The 17,513-nt window shown below is 41.8% G+C and overlaps 1 protein-coding gene across 1 annotated transcript in view; it reads right to left on the bottom strand.

Annotated features, from left to right (window-relative positions):
• SYT16 (synaptotagmin 16) overlaps nt 1-17,513 on the bottom strand; it is a 95,630-nt gene that overhangs the window by 18,713 nt on the left and 59,404 nt on the right. The window contains exons 2-4 of the mRNA XM_045901989.2: nt 12,022-12,234; nt 6,159-6,397; nt 424-864 (exon numbers count right to left, since the gene is read on the bottom strand). Coding sequence (XP_045757945.1) covers nt 424-864; nt 6,159-6,397; nt 12,022-12,234 — 893 coding nt within the window. The remainder of the gene's footprint in view (nt 1-423; nt 865-6,158; nt 6,398-12,021; nt 12,235-17,513) is intronic.

The following is a 17,513-nucleotide window of genomic DNA, read 5'->3' as shown; positions in this document are numbered from 1 at the left end:
ATATACATGGAAGGTCTTAGGAGTGGCTGGAGATCAGGGCTGCCGTGGTAGCCTACTCAGACACACCTGTTAAGGAGCTCCCCTTCAAAGTCCCATCTCTGAGATCCATCATAATGCAGAGTAAGGGTGGCGCAAGAGGGAGATGGTCAGACCACAGGTCAGTTAATCAGCAGGCTACACTTGCTGTCATTTCCAAAAATGGACAGGAAATATATCCATCGGCTTATAGGGAAGATGGACACGAAGAAAAAAAAACCATTGTACCATGAAGCGCAAATCATGGCTTATAAGGATGGGGAGAGCCAAATGGAAAATTAAATTAAGGTGTTTGAATTCACAGGCTGAATGTACTAAATCAAGGGCTGACAATTCCAGATCCTTGAACATACCCGCATCATTAGCAGCACCATTTAACATACTCACGCTGATATTACTTCTTGGCTCCAGAACCAGAGTCACTTTCATTTCCCCTTCTGGGTGCAGGTGCCTGAGATGGAATAGCTTCTCTCCCATCATTCTCTCACGGGTCATCTTGCGGGCAGCATACAGACGGAAGCGGGCAGCACAGGCAGCCACATGTCTGGGCTCCAGCTTGGTGAAGGTGACCTTCTCCGTGAAGACAGGGTTGGGGCCTCTCTGTATGCTTGTCCTGCCCCTCTGATTCTTACTGGGCAGCAGCACTACGTGAACTTGCCAGGAGTTGACGCCGCTTCGGTCCTTATCTGGGAGGCCCTGTGCTCTGACAATGGTCACTGTGAGCTTCTGGCTGGAGGCTCTATATTCGAAGATGACATCCAGGTCACCACATTTTGAGATGGGCTCCAAGACCCCAGCTGGCACCTGGAAATTGGCCCCATCCTGTTCCTGTTGCAGACAGAGGAAGAGATTAGGAATGCAAATGATAATGCCCAAATACCCTTTGGTGAGATGGTGCCCCTCTGTGCTCCTTCGGAACCCTGTGCTTTTTGACTGCTAGCAGTCAAATCCCTATACGTTAGAAGGGTCTAGACACAGACATGCCGGTCTATGTCTCCCTTGGACTGTGACTTCTCTAGGGGTACAGTCTCTGGCATATGGTGAGCCTTCATGAATGTTTTTGGAATGAATGAAGAAAGCTTTTATAATTTGCAAAGTGTTTTTATATACACTGACTCTCAAAAAGTACAAGTGACCACTATCATTGAAACTGAGATACTAAGTCTAAAATTAGTCAACTATGCAACTGCCAAGAAACAACTTTTTCTGGAGTCCCCAGGAGAAATGGTCGAGTCTGGGCCTGTGTTCCAAGGGCCAGGACTTCCTGCAGATGGGAATCCTTATGGGGCCCAATGACAGGTGATCCTTCAGTAGATTTTCAAGCTGCATGGGAGAAAAGGTTTTAGAGTTGAGCTTCTCAAACGTTCACGTGGACTTGAGTCACTCAGAGTTTCTGATTCCGTAGGCCTGGGGTGGGGCCCGAGACTCTGAACATCTCAGGTCCTGAGGATGCCACAGCTAGCCTCAAGATACACTTTGAGTACGAAGGGTTTAGGAGGACACCTACAGCAACCACTTAGCAAACAGCAACACTGGATGCGGAGACAGAACCCCTGGGTTGAAAGCATAACTCTACCACGTGCTAGCTTTTTGGTTCTGGCCAAAAAGGCCACCCTCTCTGCGCTCTAGCTGCAAAATGAGCATTCAGATGCCTATGTGATGGAGTGCTGTGGTGAGGTTTTATGAGATAGGGAGAAATACCTGGCTTAGACCAGACTCCATCAATATCTATTCCCATCAATGGACTGATGCTGCCTATTTTCAAGCATGGGCCCCTCATTATAAAATAGCAGCCTTAGACAACAATGCACCCATAGCCACTCAGATCTGATGACCTCACAGAGAAAGCTGAGCTGACCTGCATTACTACAGTGAAGTACTCTCCAACAAACTATAAAGAATGTCAACATAATTTGATTTTTTTTCGATGAAGGCATGATACTTTAAACTTTGAGCTGATTCTTGTTGTAAATCGGAATCCATTCTCATTTATGTAATTGAACACCAGACTTTGCTAATTTAAAGACTACTTTAAAATATATAATAAAGCACCTCAAAAATGCACATTCATCAACAGGACTTTCCCCGCAGAGTTGAGGTAAAAGTGCACAGTTCCCTGGAGTGAGACATCCTCGGGAACCCAGGGTCTACCACTTCCTCCCCCTAGGGCATTGGACGAGTTATCTAATCCTTTCCACTCTTGGTTTTCTTCAAGAGTAAAACGGGGATGAAAACTATTTATAGGGTTGTTGTGAAAATGAAAGGATTTGACACGCAGAAGACATGGAATAAATGCCTTCTCTTTTAAAATTCACATTAGTCTACCAAGAAAATTTAGGTTTCTTGCAAAATAAGGGAAGCTCCTTATATTCTTTCCTCAGCATGCATTCATGTGAGAGTGTTTCTATTCAGAGGTACTTAGTTTCAAGTGATAAAAGTGGTTGCTATAGAGACTTCTGAATACAACTGACTAGTGTAGATATAATATTAGAAGCAAGTCTCCAAGGAGTTAGGCTAACTCAGAAATCAAGTCACAGTCTTCTGTTAAAACTCCCATCTATTTTAGCTTACTCTTGATCATCTCTATATTGCTTGCTGGATCAGAAGTAATGATAGCCAACATCCACTAAGCCCTTTCTTGTGCCCGGTACCGTACTAAACCCTTTACAGACCGCAAGAGCCCACTGTTATGCACTTCAGACCTTCTTGTTTTAGACCTTTTGTTAGGTCTCCCCCTACAGGTGCAGTCTTTCAGGCTCTAAGTAGCTTCGGCCTGACACAGCCCAAGGAGGTCCCACCTCCTGCCCATGCGATGCAACTCTCAACTCCCACCACAGGCCTCTCTGTTGATGTTAAGGCTTGGAAAGTTACAGAATCCTGGCTGGCATTCATGTATATAAAGTCCAGCAAGTGTGTGAGGTTAATGCCCCATGCAGTAAACTTGTCTCCCCTTGGACAAGTGTCCTGAGAGCAGTTTAATACAGCTTCTTACCGCACAGTCCCACACGATCAAGCCATGGGTCACACTTAGTGGTGGCCAACTTGATTACACATTCTCATATGGCTCTCCCTTCTTCCCTGCCTCACTCCCCGCCTTGTCCCTCACTCTTGTTCCCAGGGATTGTATATCCTGACAAAGTAGGCTCTGCTTTTTGGGAAATCCAGCTAAGAAATAGTATCTTTTAAAATATTCACATTAACCTAATGAAGGAGGAATTTTAATATCTTCATTTTATGGGGGAGGAAAGTTAAGATTTAGAAACTCACTCCCTGCCCCCAACCTCATACGCCCTGCCAGGACGATGCAGGATTTTCCAGTACTAATGCTCAAAATCCCAAACCTTATGTCGAACTACGATGTCTTCCTTCTTCTCCCCAAGTCTCTCACCATAGCTATTTATGTTTGTAGTAAGTGTGTGGGGTGAGGCGGGGGTAAGATGAAAGATGGAAAGACATACTACTTTGAATTTCACATCCTTTTAAGTCCCTGCTCCTAATTATAGTTAATAGTTCCCAGTTTTGTCAGCAACTTCAATGCAAGGTAAAAATATTCGGGTCACTGAGTCTCTCTCCACTTATCCATCAGGCTATCTATTCAGACAAATGCTTGCTCCACCTGCAGGTCTGTGGAAGTCCTCTGGAGGTCTCTGAAATGACTCTCCTCAGAGCCCTGCCTAAGACAGAGCTGGAGGCCATAGCCAGGCTCTGGACAGGGCCGAGCCAAGCAGTAGCACAGGGAAGCTGGGCTGTGTGGCCCCTTCCTGGGTTGATCGGAAACAAAGATTTGGGAAGGCTGGTATTTTCATAGCAATTAATTATTTCAACACACGTTACCTATCACCAGGCTCTCCTCATGCAGGTACTGTTAATACCACTAATCCATCTGACCTTCCTGCAAGGTAAAAATCTCTTCATTTTTATCCCCATTTGGCAGATTTTAATTAACTTCTCAAGGCCAACGAGTTAATCAGTGGAAAGCAGAGATGAAAAGTGGGACACCTGCCTCCCTGTGTGCTCAAAATCGCCAGCCACCCTCCCGTTGTCTTCCCTGCCAAGCCTTGGGTCTGCAGGAAAAAGTCGATGGCCTTTTCCAGCAGAGAAGAGCAGTGTTCAAAAATCCATCAGCCTAACAGGTAGTCACACTGCATGGCTGGTTTCCTTCTGGGGCAAAATAAATTATTCTCTTAGTTCTAATATCCCGATTTTTCTTTGAGATGGGAATACCTGTGTCATGCTGTCAAAACCCTCGTAGGTTTAAAGATTTTCTATCAGATTGAAAGCCTTTGTGTTTTAGTAAGATAGGGTTGATGGCATCTCTGTGGCCCCAAGTAAACAGACCTGCAATATGTTCCCGATGCCAGATACACAGGGGGAGACAGGGTTCTTAATACAGCTAAGAGGCAAATAAATCAATTCTTAAAAGGCAAGCTAAGCCTGCAAAGCAGGCAGTTACAGGAACTGCCTCCGAGCTGTATCTGAGGTTCTACCGGAGGAGCACCAAATTACAGTTTTTGTCTCAAAATCGATAGGAGGTTGAATGGAGCACACAGAGATGTCTGGGTATTTTTGGAGTCTGGGAACATTCAGTGCTCTCAACACCAAATCTTCTATGAAAGCTCCACGAGTTAGGCAGATGGGAGGTTACCTGAAGAAAGCAATCCCAAGCCTAAGGGAACAGTTATCAAGGGACAGAGTATTAAGAGGCAGGTAAACAGCTGTGTTTTGTTTTTGTGGTGAGAAAGCCAAAAAGAATATTTTAAATGTTAAATGTTTTGTGTGGAATTTGATAGGACTCCTTCACAGTAAACCAACTGGGAAGCAGAATTAAAAAAAATAATAAATTAAAAAAAAACAACTTTTAAGGTTAATAGCTTTGGGTATCTCTATATGCAGGGCTGCTCTCGGCAAGCCACAAACCACGTATCCAAGTTACTGTTTCTTGTCCTCAGCGGTAACACCAACACATGGGCACACACCCACCCACGTGTGCACACCTCCTTATGCTCTCTCTACACATCCCAGTGCATTAACAGTAAGGTTTTGGAACATGATTTTCTGTGATTATTTTTTTCTTCTCCTGGAGGAGCATTTGGTATGTATGACAGTCTAGGTCCTAATAAGAGATTCTACCAGTTTATTTCCCCAGGCAGACTGACGCTAACAAAATCCATTCACTTTTCTCTTTCCTCTTGCCCTGCAAATTATATTAATATTTTATATACATACATTACATATTTCATCAAAATTAATTTCAAAGTAGGCATTAGACATTTATTATTTTACATCTCTTAATGTCATAGGTCATAATAAAAGAGATCTAGCTAATAAAGAATAACCAAAAATGCCTGTTAGATAACATAATGTTTGCAAATCTTTATCACAGTGCCTGGCACATAGTCCTTGCTTAATAAATGGTAGTGTCTATAATAATCACCTCCAATCATACCTCTGGGCGGTTAGGCATATTCTGGAGTAAGTTTTAAATAAGAAATAAATTTAGAAGGAGCATCTTTTATCAGAGATTTATTCCAAAAAGCAATGTCAATGGCCGGAGGGCCATCACAAATTAATGCCATCCCCTAGATCTTGAATTCAATCCAAATCCAACAAATACACAGCAAGATCTTCATCATAATATCTTGCAGCATTTCATTTAGAAGGCCATTGTATTTTAGTCTAATTTTCAAATAATTCTTTTGTTCAAGTAATTGTAACTCAAGATTTGGAGTAAATAAAAATAGACTCCGTTTTAATTGAAACCATGAAGGAAATAAACCAGTCTTCTCTGAAGAACTAAAAACTCTTTTATATAAACAAGAAGTGTAATTGTTGCTGGTTCCATTCTGCCACCACTCTTTTTCGCCCCTATTTTGATAGAAATTTATTTATGATTCTTTTATTGTGTACCCCCTTTGATTGGTACACATAGGGGCTGTGACTTGGTCATCTGAAAAAAAAATTTTATTTCAAATAAAGGCTCCTTATGTCTTTGTTTTTCAAGGCAATGCTTCCTTTTTCGAGAAATTTTTTTTCTTGAGGCATGGGGAGCAAGAGGAAAGCAAGAACTCACCAGAGAGCACACAACACTCAAGCAAAAGAAGAATGGAAAACAAATAACTTGCCTCTGGACTCCACATGGAAGAGCTATCAGCAGCATAAGACTCTTCAAATCCCCGGTTATTAAAGGCTGTCTCCAATTCCAGGAGACCGAGGCTGCGAGGCATACTGGTCTCTTGGGGAGCTGCGCCATGGTGCCTGGTGTTCCCCACCTCACATGGGGACTGTGAATGGGCAGAAACAGGGTCATCTTCACCGTAGGACAGATTCTCAGAATAACTCAGCTGGCTGGCTCCATCCAAATCTAAATTTGCAATAAGGAAACTATCAAGACCTCAAAAGCAAAGCCTATCAAATAACACCTGCAGAAACATAACTGCATCCACATGGTGGATAAACTTGGTCTTTATAACCAAACAGACCATTAGTTCATTACATGGGGTACAAGAAGGCTTAATACTTTCTAATAATATGACTATGAAGGATGTGTGTTAATGTTAAAAGGGTAAAATAAACATACTAGCATTTTGTTGGAACTAATGGCCACAAGACCTTGGGGATAGATCTAGAAAGCAAGAGCAACAATCTACTATGGAGATCATATTGTGTCCTGACTCTACCATTCTTCTTTCTGTCTTCCATGCTCTCATCTTACCCTCTCCTGGGAAGGCTTCAGTGGTTCTCTCAAGTAAAAAGTTCTCTACTTGATCCACCGAAGGAACACTGGACTTGGATTCAGATGATCTGGATTTAAATCCTAACTCTGCATTAAGAATTTACACAAAATTTGAACTGCCCAAACCTTTGTTTCCTTATCTATAAAATGATTATAAAAACCATTAGAGAATCATTGTGGACACATGAAATAATGGCCTCCTAGCAGTCACTAATTTTCCATAAATATTAGCCTTGCTTGCTTGTCTGTCCCCAACTGGCCTCATCCAACCCAGTAAACCACATTTTCTACTGCCTCCCACTTCGCCGTCACCTGTGGCCCCATGGGCTCATGAGAACACTAGTTGCATATTTCTGTTCACTGTGGTCCTCAAACCCCCTCTCCCTCAAACTGCCCTCTCCTTCTTGTCCATCCAAAGCCCAACAACACCTGAATCTTCCCTGACTTCTTGGACTCAGTGTTTTTCTCTGACCTTAGTGTTATTCTACTTTCTCTGTCAGTGCTCCCTCACCTATGCCTCTCCCTCCTCTGCTCTAAAGTTTAGGTTATCCTCAGACAGTAAAGAAAAACAGGCGGGGTCTTCCTAAGCAATAGCTTTCGCCCTGACTTTCTTCCCACATCCAGAAGGTAGCCAAGAATGTATTCTCTCTTTGGTCTCCTGTCTCCTCCGGAAGCCACCATCCCGGTATAAGAGAAAATTAGAGATATAGACAAGATGAGTGAGTGGAATGACAAAGTATAGATCATGAATTCAGCTCTTTTTTTTTTTTTAAGATTTTATTTATTTATTTGAGACAGAGAGAATGAGAGAGAGAGAGTACACGAGAGGGGGGAGGGTCAGAGGGAGAAGCAGACCCCCCGCTGAGCAGGGAGTCCAATGCGGGACTCGATCCCGGGACTCCAGGATCACGACCTGAGCCGAAGGCAGTCGCTTAACCGACTGAGCCACCCGGGCGCCCATGAATTCAGCTCTTATTTACACCGTATGGTAGCAACTGTTTGCACGGTCGGTCTTAAAGCCTCATTGAGAACATAATCTCCTTGGAGGTGCTAAGCCACATAGCTATGCTTTCTAGTCTTTATCCACCAGTGGGTTTCACAAAACTCCCCAACAACTTGCAAGACTAGGCAGGTTAACAAATATTTGAAGCAGCCAGGTGTGTGGCAAAATGGACTCGTGGCGACAGTGGTTTACCAGACAGCTTATGACCCACCTGCAGTAAACAGGCAAACTTAAAAAATATACTATCACCCTATGCAGACTATACAAAAACATCTTTAGGCAGACTTAGTACTCAGAGCACAACTTCAAACTCCCGATGTGGGATTTTGCAAAACCGTGGCAATCCACTGAGAAGTTCCCCTAACTGCCTTGTTATTCTTAATAATTCAGTTCAGGCCCCTTGGAAACACTTTCATAGGACACCATAACATTTTTACACTCACACACTCAATTATTTGGCAAACACTCTTTAAAAAGGCCACAGAAAATGACAGAACAAGGGGTATTCCATATGCAAAACCCTACAACATAAAGCAGAATTGTCTTCTAAGGCTCTAATTAGCACATCCATTCCTCATATACATGAACACTAAAATGTCCTATTAAACAGTAGGTCATCCATCAACGTGTGCAGCACCCAGCAGGATTTCAGCACAAAATCTAACTTTGCCAAGAAATTACCCCCATAAAATTGTCTCATGACTTTAACTCCTACAGTGATAATACCTAGATCAGTAATAAGGGAATTTTCAAAAGCTACATTAAGCCTTGAAAAGCTATTCATAACTGAAAAACATAAGAACTATATTAATGTAACAAACCATTTTCCTTGACAGACAAGCAAGGAATGAATTAGAAAAGCAAAGCTGGGGTCCAAGTCATGAGGCAGAGGAAAAAGAAAGGGGATTCACCATTACATAAAGCAATCTTCCCATCCTATAAGTTAAAGAAGACCATGTCACCTTAAACACATACAGAAATGTAACTGCCTGTTGTCAGAGAAATGTATCCCAGCTTCTTAGAAGTTATAGGCCATAATTATGTCACACCATATTTATTTTAACAGAAAATTTTGCACTTTTTAATCCATATCCCACTTTGACATGGTATAACCCCATTATCCAGTTACTTTATTTTACACTCCCAAACCCTTCCCTCCTACCACCATCCACAATACAAATACTTTTGCGCACCATCTACAATGGTCAGTTTTTTGTGTCAGCTTGGCCAAGCTATAAGCCTCAATTAATCAATCAAACACTAATTGAGGAGATACTGTGGAGGTATTTTGTAGATGTGACTAAAGCCCTTAAGCAGTTGACTTCAAGTAAAGGAGATTATCTACATAATTAGTCCATTGAAAACCTTAAGAGAAGAACCGAGGTATCCTTGGACACAAAGAAATTTCACCTATGGATTTCAGAGCTCTAAATTTCTGTTTCTTAGCCAGCTCCAGCAATAGCATAGGCCAATTCCTGGCAATAAATCTCTTGATATATATACCACTCTCATATCACCTTTTTAAAAAAAAAAAAATTTTAAGTAAACTCTACCCCAACATGGGGCTTGAACTCATGACCCTGAGATCAAGAGTTGCATGCTCTACCAACTGAGACAGCCAGGCTCCCCACTGTCACCTTGATATATATAAAATCCTAATTGATACACTATCCCAAACAAAACTGAGCACAGATTCCAGGGATAATTGAGCTGTTTTAAATGACACCAGGAATGTAATGTCTAGCTTTTTTGAAACATCCTAAGAACTACGTATTTCACAAGCAAAAATAAGGCTTTGCCCAAAAACAATTAAATAAACAAACAAACAAATAAATAAATGCCCCAATAAGCAGACGATTATCCTGCAGCCCACTTTTCAGACCCACAGACCTGCTATGCAGCCTCTAATCCGGGTCACTTAGCACAAACCCCTTCATGACAGTTAATGCACAGCTACACTAAGTCCGGTAAATGAGACAAGAGAGAACTTGCCAGGGATACGAAGATAGCATTTGCTTGGTTCTAACAACCTCCCCACTCCATCTAGAATGAAGGGTCCTACTTGATGAAACATGAGACAACCTACCAATAACTCATTCATGGTTCAGATTTTACTTGGATTTGGACCTTTACTTTCACTGGTCCAACATTTTGAAAGCATTTTTAAAGTGGAAGAATTGTCTACAATTAAATTTTATCTTAGAAAATCATATTTAAGGTAGAGTGAAAAAAAGCTAAATAGATGGAGGACAGGCAAAAAAACCCAAAAAACAAAAAACCCACAACTCCTCTCTGGGGTGCATGCTTAATCTCTTCCTTATTCTTAACTGCTGAAAACAAATTCACAAATCTAAAGATGAACAAAAAGAAATTACACAGAACAAAAAATCATGCAATAGAAATTACATTAACATTTCCATGGCATTTGATAACCTAAAATTTAACATGCAGTTATCCCCTCCTATGAAAATCCTGCTGATTTTCTTCAAAATCTACAGGTAATTTATCCAGTGCAGTGTGCTTTTCCTCCCTCCAATAGAGAAAGAAATGTGATCTTTCCTGTCACTCTCTGTCAAGTTTTTCAGAATCGCCAGTTATGAATAAAATTATTGCTAATTCCAGAAGCGGTGAGGGTGAGAATGGTTGTCAGGACTCTCGGAACATGGGCCATTTGTATAAATCAGAAACTAGACATTTGGGCTTTGGGGAAATGGGGCCATTAGCTTTAGAATGCAGTGAGCTGCTCCTAGGGAATCAACTGCTATTAACTTTCATTAGCTAACATTTGCCCTCTCAGTGGAGAGGGAGGAGCGCTGTGATGGAACACCAGCGAAAGAGAGAACAGGAGAGGGGTGAGTGAATGACAGAGGTCCGTAGCTACCGATACAATACGGTGGTCACTCACCTGGCACTAACAGGAACAGCAATAAAATACGTTATGTTGGCCCATATCAATAAGTACAATTACATGACAGCAAATTATTACATTTCTGCTGACAAATAAATAAGGTTCTTTCTGTATATTTTCCTTTTTAAAATTTTTACTTCATTCTTTTTCGGGCTGCCTCATCCACCTCATCAAACCAGACATTTCTTCTCTGTTATCTTCTCTCAATCTTGGAATCTCCTTTTTCTCTTTCTATTGCTAAGTGTTGCAAAGTATGGAAGACCTACAACTACGCCCCCGTTGGTTTGACTGACCATGTGTCCAAAGGAAAGAAGGATAAGATTAGAGAGCGCAGGTCATTTAGACCAGGTCACTTAAGCGGGCGGTGTGACATTTCTTCTAGCTTTCTACCTAATACGATTCACAAACCCTTCCCTGTTTCAATATCCTGTGCCTACTCAGGGTTCTGGGCATAAAAGAGTCAGAGAAATGCCTGACCTTCACTAGGGAAAGCACTAAGAAATATTTTACTGTTCTTTTGCCAGGTTATTTTGTGTGAGTGGTGTGGAGGGAGGATTCTTCACAAGGCCAACCTACCATAACAAGCCACAAGCTGTGCTTACTCTACCTCAGAGTATTTTCCCTCCCCACTGTGGAAGGTGCTCAGTCTGAAGACGCTGGAGAATGGCAGAAGACGCTGCTCTTGCTCAGCAAGCAATTCTCCTGTGGGGCAGGGGATGGAGGCGGGGAGGTGGGGGACGACAGAAACTACAGGGAATGAGGGCAGATGTGCAGGGTATGTGCCGTTTGGAAAAGGTTATTCAACATTACTGTAATACATGTTTTTATTTAAAAGATAAAACATACCTGTGGCTTTAATAATACGAACTACTAAAAGAAAGATTTCAAAAATTGTCTGAGGCTATATAGATAACTAGAAAATAGACTCTGACTCCAAATGAGAGAAAAGGCACAGAATCTCAATGTCAGCAAACAAGTTATGTGAAATGTTTATATTTATCAGAAGAGATTAAGATTTTATAAAGCTTAATAAATACCATGCTAGTTCTAACCCTTAGTGTTCAAAATATACCAAATGATAACCTGTAAGGAAGGAAGGAGTCCCACAAATCAGGGGTCAAAGTTTTGGCACTTCTTATCCATTCCTTCTCCCAGTTCCCTGCATGACATCCCCTCTGCGAGGTTTGAAAGAACCCCTTTACCCTGTTCCAGCCTCTAGGTCTTGCCCCATTTTCTTTTCCTCTCTGGACCCTAGATACAAGTATAGTGATTGACTCAAAGGTGTTCTTACCATTGTCCTTCCCTGTTCTAGATACAGAAAGTGTTTCATGCAAAGAATACCTTCACAGGCTGACACTTCTGTGTTATCCTCCTCATGGGTAGAGAGCAGGTGGCTGAATTTTGATTTTTGTTCCAATCCCACCTGCTTTCCTTTTTCAGATGCTTCTGAATGGAAACTCTGGGACCGGGACACAGAAATCTCAAATTGTTTGATCACCTCTTCATCACTGTCAGAAGATGTGCATGGCTCTTCATCATCTCCAAACCTGTTAACTGGGAGCAAACAAGAGCCGTGAGTCTCATGTGGGGCTCACAAGAATTCAGAGATCAATAATCCAGAGAAATAGAAGAACATGGAAGAACATGAATGATTAGTCTGGATAAAGCAGGCCCAAACCAGACAGAAAGATTTTAAAGCATTTTTTGAAACACAAATTTGAGTCCAAAGAAATAACACAGGAAAATAAAGCTTATGTGGGCAAGTAGAAATACATGGCCGGAACCCAGGAGGAACCATCAGGACACCCCTAGTTGACATAATAAGACCTTTTGTTGAGCAGGGCAGCCCTGCTGATTTGCTGCGTTGCTGACATGTGCTTATAACTGGGAACAGGACATTTGACAATGATGACAGAAAATATGCTCTTAGCCTCATCTCTTATTAAAACACAAAGAGCCAAGCCCCACTCCAGAGAAGACATACTTGCAACTGAGAACTTCCAATAGTATCCTAGTTTTGAAGAGACACCCACAGTAGTGTATGCAATTTATACAAAACAAAACTAGTTTTTATTATAATGTTCTGATGTCTTTCTCAGCACCAACAACCCAACCCAAACACCCTTTGAATCATTTGTACCACTTTCCCCATATCAGCTCACTGGTCCTTTCAGTTTCTCCAACTAGCCAAGATGGTTCTTCCCTTTGAGTTTTTTGTCTTTGTTGTTCTTCTGCCTGGAACCCTCCTGCCCCTGGTGTTTTCCTGGCTAGCTCCTCTCACCACTGAGGTGTCAGCTCCACTGTCACTTCATCCTAAACTTGGCCTCATTGTCCCACCTTTAGCAATTTTCTTCAAAACACTTCTATTCCTCTCTTCTCCCCCCATGACGTCCATGAAAATAAAGACATCATTTGTTATGGTACCTGATGTCTCTCCATTATGTAAAACAATGCCTGTTGCATAGTAAGTGCTTAACAAATGCTTGTTAAATCTTGAAGAAACTGGTGAAGATCCAGTGTTTTCTCCCAAGACTGAGCACCCCCCACCCTCCCCACCCACACACACTCACCCAGGGTTCCCTGTGCCCGGAATATTTTCCCCCAACCCCTGTCTGGACTAGTCAAGAATCTAGCTCATCATCAGGACTCAGTATAGGCATCACTTCTAGAAAGCTTTTCACTGACCCCTTAAATCAGGTTCAGGGCTTCTTCCATGAGCTGTAAAATAGCTGTCAGCCCTGCCCTATCAGTGTTCCCTCCAGCCTTGTGACAGATTTACCTATTTAATTCCCAACCATTCCACCTAACCTGTACACGTCAGGAGAGTAAGGGGCACAACGGATCGCCCACCTTCCCATCCCTTCAGGCCCTATCTCCATGCCAGGCATACGGCAGGCTACTCTGTAAATATTTGCTGAAAGTAAACTGGAAATTATAAATAATGTTTTTTTTTTTTTTTTTCAGACAGAGAGAGAGAGTTGGGAGGGGGTTGGGAGAGAGGGAGAGAGAGAGAGAGAGAATCTTAAGCACGTTCCACACCCAGCATGGAGCCAGACAGAGGGCTCTATCTCACGACCCTGAGATCACAACCTAGGCCAAAATCAAGAGTCAGGCACTTAACTGACTGAGCCACCCTGAAGCCCCAATGGGAAATTATTTTTTAGAAATTTGTTCCTTCCATCCAAAACTCATACAGTAATTCTTGGGAAGAGTATGGCTATTAATTCACAGATGGGTCCTGAAGATCACATCTGAATCAGAAGCTAAGAAAAAATTATAAAAACACTTTTTAAGTGAGAGAAAATACTTTAAATACCAGCCTGGTCAAAACATCTATTCTCTGTCTTATTTAAGAGTTGATATTCCTGAGTTTGTTTAGAAGATTAGTAATAATAATAATCACTTATTTGTTTGTTTGTTTATGTGCCAGGAACTGTCCTAAGTGCCTTACACATATTATCTCATTTAATCCACATGAAACACCCATTATTGCTCTCATTTTCCAAGTGAGAAAATCGAGAAAAAGAAAAGTCTACAACTGGCTGAAGATTATACTCCCAATAAAGGGTAGAACTGAGATTTGAATCAAGGTAGCCTGTCTCTAGAGGCCATGTTTCTAATTATTATTCTGAAGAACCAGAGAGAGGCAGTGCAAAGAACCCTTCTGTATGCTCACATCAACCAGCTCAGTCCCTGTGGTCAAACCTCTTAACCTGTCTGGGTCATTTCTAATGTCTGGATCCTTTCCCAGGTCTTCTCTAGATCTAAGTTTTCTGACTCCAACTTCCTAACGTCAACACTGGATCTGTGTTGCTCTTTTATGAAGCAGCTGATCCAAGAATACAAGAGCACATCACTGTCAGCTCACTCAATTCTGTTGGCTGTGACCAGCACCAGTAAGACTTGAAAAGCTGTGTCAAAAGACACTAGATCGGAGGGGGAGACGAACCATGAGAGACTATGGACTCTGAGAAACAAACTGAGGGTTCCAGAGGGGAGGGAGGTGGGCAGATGGGTTAGCCTGGTGATGGGTATTAAGGAGGGCACGTACTGCATGGAGCACTGGGTGTTATACGCAAACAATGAATCATGGAACACTACATCAAAAACTAATGATGCAATGTATGGTGATTAACATAACATAATAAAATAAAATTAGATTTCTTTAGGTTATTGAAAAAAAAAAAAGGACACTAGATGCTCCGCTAATACTAAACCATCACAAGAGGCAGTCTTCCCATGTCCCAACATACTGTGCAAAGCACCTGTTGTGGGACAGACCATCACATATGAGAGAGACCCAGAGACCAATGGAGCAAAATTAAACTCCCTTCACCATTAGAGCAAGGGACCAGCTAAGCACCTGGGAAGGAGTTAGGGGGATATATGCATGGGAGGGTTATTTGGATGAGCAATTCATTGGCGTTCTAAGTCTAAGATTCCATTCCATTTATATTATGAGGTCAGATTTTTAAATGTAAGTAGTTATAGTCATCAGTCTCAAATTGAGTGAGTGGATATTTCCTCATCGATAAAATCAATAATTGAAATTCATTAATTTTTTTAGAATTCATTAATTTACCATTATATGATCCCTGAGGTTTTTTTTTTTCCCCAGTGAGTCACTGATCATCCACAGAGGAAAGATTTCCATTTCACTAAACATATACTACATTCCAGACACCTTCTTGGGACTTTCCATATATTATCCCATTTAACCATCACAGCAACACCATGAAGTAAGGATCATTATTATTCCCATCATAGAGATAGAAAACAGAGGTACAGAAAGTTAAGTAACTTGCCCTAAGCAACAAAGTTAGCAAAGTAACAAAATGGGACTTGCACACAGAACCTATGTTTTTAGCTAATGTGCATATCATCAAACGTTATTGCGTGAGGACACTAGAGTCATACCTAGTTTACTTTTCAGAGTGAGTGAGGGTGCTCTGCCTCTTCCACCCTGAAATCTGCCAGGAGGTTGCTTCCTCTGTGAGAAGAGAAGAGCAGTAACCCCTGTGGGAATGAATACACACAGACAGGCTGCAGCATAACTGGCCTATTGCTCCTCATGAGATTATAAATAAAACTGCATGTACTATTCTAAGCCTCACTCCCCAAGCATCTCAGGGAATTCTCCATTTAAAAATGAAACCCGCCATCCTTCCTAAAAACCTCTCGGCAGCTACATAAGTTACTAGCGGCACTGTTACAATAATAAAAGCAATTCCATATACAGCCTGTGTCCTGTGCAGGCACTATTCTAGAACTTTACATATTTTAACTTATTTACTCTTTACAATAACCTAAAGAATAGGTACTTTATCATTCCCATTCTGTGGTTGGGAAAACTGAGACAAAGTGAGGTTAGTAATTTGCCAGAGTCATAACAGTTAGTAGATAGCGGAACCGAGATTCAAACCCAGGCTATATTGCTCCAAAGTCAATGTAAATGAACATAATGCTCCCTCTACCATCTGCTGCCTCAAGAGAAAAAAAAAAAAACTTTCTTGAATCCTGGTCAAAATCTACACAACTTTGTTTTATCACTAAGAACACAAAATCACATAGGTTGAGCTGGAAAGAATTTTTATAACCATCTTTTTTTTTAGAGAGATTTTATTTATTTATTTGACACAGAGGGAGGGAGAGAGCACAAGCAGGGGGAGCTGCAGGCAGAGGGAGAGGGAGAAGCAGGGGGCTCGATCCTAGGACCCTGGGATCATGACCTGAGCCGAAGGCAGGCGCTTAACCAACTGAGCCACCCAGGCGCCCCTATAAGCATCTTTTTAAAAGATTCCTACTACTTGCCTTGTAATGAGTCTATGTCAACAACTAAATAGCTGATCTGGATTTCATTCAACTTAAATTTTTGAAAATCACAAAATCTCATCTCAGTTGTGACAATTGTTTCAGAGATAAGATAGTACTTTCTGAAACACCCTATAAATAACAAGTTAAGACCTCTTTCATGCTAAGTACCTGGGAAATAACACAGTGGCAATTTGTATTAAAATCTTCACCCCTTCATCCAATTAGCTTGCTAAGATAATAGGGAAAAAATTGGACAGTTACCATGGATGTGGATACATCTTAAAGTTGAGATTGTTCATTTCACTCCAACACAGAATACAGAGGGATCATAGATAGCACCCAAATCTCCACCACCAAAGAGAAGGCAGACTCCTCTGCAACCTTTCTGATGCTTGGCCACCCAGCTTCATGCCTTTGTTCACACACTGCCGAGGTGCTATTGTGGGATTCTTGCACTGCCAGGAAGTTTGTCCTGGAAAGGTAGACAGGGCTGACTGAAGACCCCTCAATGCCAAACTCTTACTGCAACGGAGGCAGAATGTCCCTCCCTCTAATTTTTAATGATTTTTTTTTTCTAGTTTAAGTAGGAAGGGGCAGAGCAAGGCCATCTTTATCTTTCACATTTAAGTAAAGACGGTGGGGCCCCAGAGCCACAGAATCTGCCTGCCAGTCAAGGCCAGAGTGGTGAAGAGTGTGGAATCCGGAGCCAAGCTGCCTAGCTTTGAATTTGGGATCTTCCATTTGCTAGTTCCTTATTTTTTCTGAATTCTGGTGTCCTTATTTTGAGATTCCTTACTTCTTAATGTTGTTGAGAGAACTAAGTGAAATAAATTACGCCTGGGTGAGTCGGTTGGTTAAGTGTCTGCCTTCGGCTTGGGTCATGATCCCAGGAGTCTGAGATCGAGCCCGTTTCTCCCTCTCCCTCTGCCACTCCCCCTGCTCATTCTCTCTCTCTCTCTCTCAAATAAATAAATAAAATCTTTTGAAAAAATAAATGAAATACACCACTTAGCACATGC

This window comes from Mirounga angustirostris, unplaced genomic scaffold (assembly GCF_029215605.1).
Source record: "Mirounga angustirostris isolate CCGP_5_RB_7025 unplaced genomic scaffold, mMirAng1.0.hap1 SCAF_9, whole genome shotgun sequence".
In the NCBI taxonomy this organism is placed as follows: domain Eukaryota; kingdom Metazoa; phylum Chordata; class Mammalia; order Carnivora; family Phocidae; genus Mirounga; species Mirounga angustirostris.
This window is presented reverse-complemented; position numbering and strand designations above follow the sequence as displayed.